Source organism: Macaca nemestrina, chromosome 1, assembly GCF_043159975.1.
Source record: "Macaca nemestrina isolate mMacNem1 chromosome 1, mMacNem.hap1, whole genome shotgun sequence".
NCBI classification, from domain to species: Eukaryota; Metazoa; Chordata; class Mammalia; order Primates; family Cercopithecidae; genus Macaca; species Macaca nemestrina.
In genome coordinates this window covers 82,125,274-82,131,273 of record NC_092125.1, presented here as the reverse complement: position 1 = coordinate 82,131,273, position 6,000 = coordinate 82,125,274, and the positions used below count along the sequence as shown (strand labels likewise).

The 6,000-nt window shown below is 47.1% G+C and overlaps 1 protein-coding gene across 2 annotated transcripts in view; it reads left to right on the top strand.

The window, feature by feature from the left end:
- Nucleotides 1-611: 611 nt before the first annotated feature.
- The window catches only part of LOC105478208 (tumor protein p53 binding protein 2), a 68,700-nt gene continuing 63,311 nt past the window's right edge, over nt 612-6,000 (top strand). Inside the window, exon 1 of one of the 2 annotated variants that reach the window (XM_011735335.3) lies at nt 612-903. In XM_011735335.3, coding sequence (XP_011733637.2) covers nt 877-903 — 27 coding nt within the window. In that variant the 5' untranslated portion in view covers nt 612-876. The remainder of the gene's footprint in view (nt 904-6,000) is intronic. The other variant, XM_011735342.3, reaches the window with a different exon arrangement.

Below are 6,000 nucleotides of genomic sequence, written 5' to 3'. Positions count from 1 at the left end.
ACAATCCGAGAGCCGGGTCACAGAGGAGCTCTGGGAACGAGCCGCGGGCTGAAGCCACACGGGGAACTCCATTTTGTCCGGACAGGGTCGGTCGTGGCCACCCTCAGGGAGTCAAGTCGTTTCCGCGGCGCGGCCCGGGCCTCCCCCGGGGGTCCGCCCGCCTCTCTCCGCCTGGCCCAGCGGCGCGGCCGCGGCAGGACTCTGTCCACTCGCTCAACCTCGGGCGCCCAGTTCTGAAGGCAAAGGGTCCCCTGCCTTGCACAACTCGGAGCCGCCGAGGAGGTGACGGCGGTAGCTCTGGGACGGCTCGGTGCCATTCACTACCATTCTGTTTTCCTGAGGCGCCGCCTTCCAATTGCTCCAGCTCCGCTAGGAGGCGCGCGCTCCAGCCGCTCCGCCGCACGGCCCCGACCGCACTTAAGTCCGAGGCGAAGAAAGAAAAGGCTGTCGGCAGCCGCAGCTCCCGGTCCGCGCCGCCAGGCCCGCGCAGGCGCGCGCGGCTCCTGTTCTCGCGGGCGCCCCTCCCCCAGGCCTCCAGGCGCGCCGCGGGCGGGGTCGGCGCGGGGGGCGGAGCCGGCGCGGGCTCGGCTGGGGCCCGGCCCGGGATTAGTTGGTTTCGGAGCGGAGGAGGGAGCCCCGACCGTCGCGAGCGTCAAAGAGACAAAGCACGTCAGGGGGTCCGGCCGGGGGGGTCGGCCCGGGGCTCGGTGGTGCCCCAGCCCGCGCGGAGGGCCCTGCGGACCCGCGCGCCGCCGCCGCCGCCGCCGCCGCCTCGCAACAGGTCCGGGCGGCCTCGCTCTCCGCTCCCCTCCCCCGCATCCGCGACCCCCGGGGCGCCTCAGCTCGGCCGGGGCCGCAGTCTGGCCACCAGCTTCCATGCGGTTCGGGTCCAAGATGATGCCGGTAAGGGGGCGAGCGGCCGGGGCATCGGGCCCGGAAGTGTGCGGGGTCGCGTGCCGGGGGCTGGTCCGCGCCCTCAGGCGCGTCGGGGAAGGAGCCCGGGGCCGGGAGCCCGCGCGGAGGGGCCGGGGCTTTCCGAGCTTCGAGCGGGTTTCTGGAGGGGGAGGCTCCATCCTCAGCGTTCTGCGCCCACAGCCGGCCTGGGGACGCGGCGAGACCCTGACCGCGAGGCGGGTTCCCCCAGCTGCTTCGGAGTCAGGCGTGCCGCCCGCGAGCCCAGCAGCCACTCAAACTTTTCGTCTTTCACTGGGTCTTGACTTTTTTGCAGTTCTTGAAGGTCAAGAATACGGGAACTGGGGACCTTGTTCTTTGCTGGGTCTTTTTTTTTTTTTTTTCTTTCAACTTTTTACTGGAGTGAAACATACGTTACTGGAACGGGTACCTTTTCGAATTTCGATCTTGATATCCGCAGTAGCAGCTAAGTCACCCTTACCTCTTTGTGGAAACTGGTTGTGGTAAATGCAGTCTCGGAAGTTTTAGATTGCAGGAAAGCGTACGTGCCTAGCTCCCTTCATTTCCCACAGCTTGTTTAGCAAGACCTCCGGAGAGGATTAGTGTGTTCTTTAGGAGCTCCGCAGGCTTTTGACACGGCCACCAGGCCACAGGTGAACAGCAGGTTTGAGACGTTTCTGAAATGTCTCTTGTCATTTAACGATCGCGGAATGGAGGTTTGCGGTGGCTTCTGCAGACTTAAGTAGCGAGTTTCTTCATGGAAGTTGTACTTGCACCTCTCCCACTGAAGTGGGGACATCTTGCAGGTATCCTATGCTTGTGGCTCCATTTGTTTAGACAAAGAAACAAAAAGCTTTTACTTTTATGAAGTCTGTGGAATAGAGTGATGACAAAGTTTGCAGTCACGTATACAGAGTATATAATATGCTGTCCCCTGGCCCCCTACTTGTGTCATGGAGGGCGTCCTGAACTCTCGGGCCGACTTAATTCACTAGAATTAGTAATTGGGTTTAGATGGTTTGGGATATTTTGTCCTGCCAGGATAAAAGGAATTTGAAAGTAGCATTATGCATCTTAGTTTAATGCCTGGTTATGAAGTCAGGTTTGTGGTGTGAATACTCAATATTGAAATAATGGACCATAGCATAGATAAGGGTGATGGATTTTGCTGTTAAGATTTTTATTTCCTGGATTTACATCTCTTTTTGTTGAAATAACTTGTACGGATTGTCTGTGAATTTTTCCTAATAATGGGAGCAAGAGAAACACGTATCAGTTGTTGCTATATGGTTTCTTCCTTGTTTTTTGTCAAGGTATCCTTTGGAGATACCCTACGAAGGTATCCGTTGTGTAGCCGAATTCATAAAACGTTATGTGGCTCTTGAGACTACATTCAATTTAGCAATATGGTTCTTCTGATTGCCTTTCTGATGTCAGAATAGAATCCTAACACGGACTCATTGTGGTGTGATGGCACATACACCAGCTTTGAAGTCAGACTAACACTTCAGTATTGCTCAGCTACTACCTTTAGTGGCTATAGCCACTTAAAAAAAAGTTGTCCCTCAGTTTCATCATCTGTAAAATGGGGATAATAGTACTCAGCTCTTAGGGTGGTTTGAGGATTAGAGTTATGTTTATGAAGGAAGTGTGATTAGTATGTCTAGCTTGCAATAGGTGGTAGATAAAAGCCTTTGAATTTCCAGTGTTGGTTAAACTGGAGATTCTCAGATTTGTGATATATAAAAATATGAAATAATTTTTCATTTAGTAGACTCATGTTATATGTGTCTTTATACTGTAATATTTTGGATATTTGAAAATAAAACTTTTATTAAGTATATTTCTCATCTTTGGCTTTTAATATGCTTGGACTTTTATTCCAACATGAATGTAATTTTGTTACATTACTTTGAAAAATTCTAACCAACTTACCAGGAAAAGCACATTTAATGTAAAAAAATGGGTAGTCTCAGAATGTAGACAGTTGGCCTTGATGTACTTTTATTGTGGTAAAACATGCATGAAATAAAATTTACCATTTTAACTATATTTAAATGTACAGTTCTGTGGCATTAGGTACATTCCTTGATTTGCTTTTAAAGGCATTCTGAAGATAATGGTTTACTATTTAGACTGCATTTATTAAAAATGTGCAAATAGGCCAGGCGCGGTGGCTCATGCCTGTAATCTCAGCACTTTGGGAGGCCGAGGCGGGCGGATCACGAGGTCAAGAGATTGAGATCCTCCTGGCCGGCATGGTGAAACCTCGTCTCTACTAAAAATACAAAAATTAGCTGGGCGTGGTGGCATGCGCCTGTAGCCCCAGCTACTCGAGAGGCTGAGGCAGGAGAATTGCTTGAACCCCGGAGGTGGGGTTGCAGTGAGCCGAGAGAGACTCCATCTCAAAAAAAAAGAAGTGCAAATAAATTGTGTTCGTGTGTTTTCTCACCAAATGGTACAGGATCAAGTGGTTTTCTTTTATATGGGACACGAAGCGATAATTGGTTCCAAAACCAAAAGTGGAAGATGTATTTTAGAAGGCTAACTAAGAATAAATAGCAAGCTCTGCAAATCACAGTAGAGGTAATGATAGGGTACTGCAGAAATGGGAGTGATAATTACTCTCACTTTCAGATACCTGCCATTGTTAGTATCTCTAGTTCTGTGATATTTCTACAACTTGCTGAGGAAAAACTGGTTATACTTTCATACTTGACATCATCTTTTTCCTGATGAAAGAAGAGATTATTTGCACTTCGAGAATTTGGCTTTTTAGTGATCCATTCGTTGTACTTGATTATCAAATAAAGGGAGGCAGTTATCGCAAGCAAAAATTCTTAGTCATTTGAAAATTACATTAGATATCTTTTATTCATTACTTTGATTTCGTGAAGTGTTATGCTCAGAACAAAAATGTGTTCTTAAGAAAGAGCTTGGCTAACTCTAAAAGCTACTCTGCTCTTTTCAGCTAATAGTTTCATAAAAATTTTTGTTTGTACCTACTGTTGAAATGATAAATTAAAAAAAATTATTTACAAAACTACACAGTATTTGGTAGCGCCACCTGGAAAACCAGAAGGCTTGAATTTGCCTGTCACTTGGTAGTTGGAGATGCTGTATATTTGGCCTGAGTGTCCAGCTGTAATGGAAATGCTCTGTATCTGTGCTGTCCAGCATGGCAGTCACCAGCCACATGTGGCTCCTGCACTTCAAATGTGGCCAAGGGAACTGAAGAACTGAACTTAAGAGTTAATTTTAATTATATTTAAATAGCCACATGCCTGGTGGTTACTGTATGACAATGCAGTCAAACCGACATCATCATATAGCCTTTATACAGATATTTTAAAGAAAATAACAGCTGGGCCGGGCGCGATAGCTACGCCTGTAATCCTAGAACTTTGGGAGGCTGAGGGGGTGGATCATGAGGTCAGGAGTTCGAGACCAGCCTCAACATAGTGAAACCCTGTCTCTAATAAAAATACAAAAATTAGCGGGTGTGGTAGCGTGCACCTGTAATCCCAGCTACTCAGGAGGCTGAGGCAGGAAAATCGCTTGAACCCTTGAGGCAGAGGTTGCAGTGAGCTGAGATGGCACCATTGCACTCCAGCCTGGGGGACAGAGCGAGACTGTCTCAGAAAAAAAAAAAAAAAAAAAAAAAGAAAATAGGCCGGGCGCGGTGGCTCAAGCCTGTAATCCCAGCACTTTGGGAGGCCGAGGCGGGCGGATCACAAGGTCAGGAGATCGAGACCACAGTGAAACCCCGTCTCTACTAAAAATACAAAAAATTAGCCGGGCGCGGTGGCGGGCGCCTGTAGTCCCAGCTACTCAGGAGGCTGAGGCAGGAGAATGGCGGGAACCCGGGAGGCGGAGCTTGCAGTGAGCCGAGATCGCGCCACTGCACTCCAGCCTGGGCAACAGCGTGAGACTCCGTCTCAAAAAAAAAAAAAAAAAAAAAAAAAAAAAAAATAGCTTATTTTAAAAAGCTCAGTTGAAGTGATCATAGTTTAATTTCTAAGTTTATGGCATTTTATCTTTCAGTTTCTGCACAGGCATAATTATTTCATGATGCTGCAAAATAAAATTTGAGCTTCTAATTTTGAGGGTCTAGGGAAAAAATGGGATATTACAGTATCTCCTTTAGCAGTTTGACCAGCTGATCAGTAGAATTTGTATATTTCTGAGCATAACTGCAAAGTGTGCAGCTCCACAGACCAGTAGCTTAACTTTTGCTTAAATTCTTGTATTATTATTTACAAAGGTCTGGTTTTATTTGCACAGATTTGCACAAAACAACTGAAATTGTGTTTTGAAACAAAATCTTTCAAGTTATGTATTTGGAACATTATATTTGTATGATTTCAAGTTATGTATTTAAAACATTTTATTTGTATGATTATATCATATTTTGAAAGAATTCTTTTTGCTTGAGTAATAGTGTAGAATATTAGCTTAGATCAGGCTTTATTCCAGAATAAAGTTTAGATTAGGTCCCTAAAGAGAGGTTCCTAGCTTTATAGAATTACAGTTACCAAAAGCTGTTAAACAAATAATCTATTTTTAGAGATGTGCAAAATATTTCACATTTCTTTCTTTTTTTTTTTTTTTTTTGAGACAGAGTCTCAGCACTCTGTGACTCTGTAGCCCAGGCTGGAGTGCAGTAGCACCATCTCGGCTTACTGCAGCCTCCGCCTCCCAGGTTCAAGCAGTTCTCTGCCTCACCCTCCCAAGTAGCTGGGATTACAGGTTACACTCAGCTAATTTTTGTATTTTTTTTTTTTTTGAGACGGAGTCTTGCTCTGTCGCCCAGGCTGGAATGCAGTGGTCGGATCTCAGCTCACTGCAAGCTCTGCCTCCCAGGTTTACGCCATTCTCCTGCCTCAGCCTCCCGTGTGGCTGGGACTACAGGCGCCCGCCACCTCGCCCAGCTAGTTTTTTGTATTTTTTAGTAGAGACGGGGTTTCACCGTGTTAGCCAGGATGGTCTCGATCTCCTGACCTCGTGATCCGCCTGTCTTGGCCTCCCTAAGTGCTGGGATTACAGGCTTGAGCCACCGCACCTGGCCTAATTTTTGTATTTTTTAGT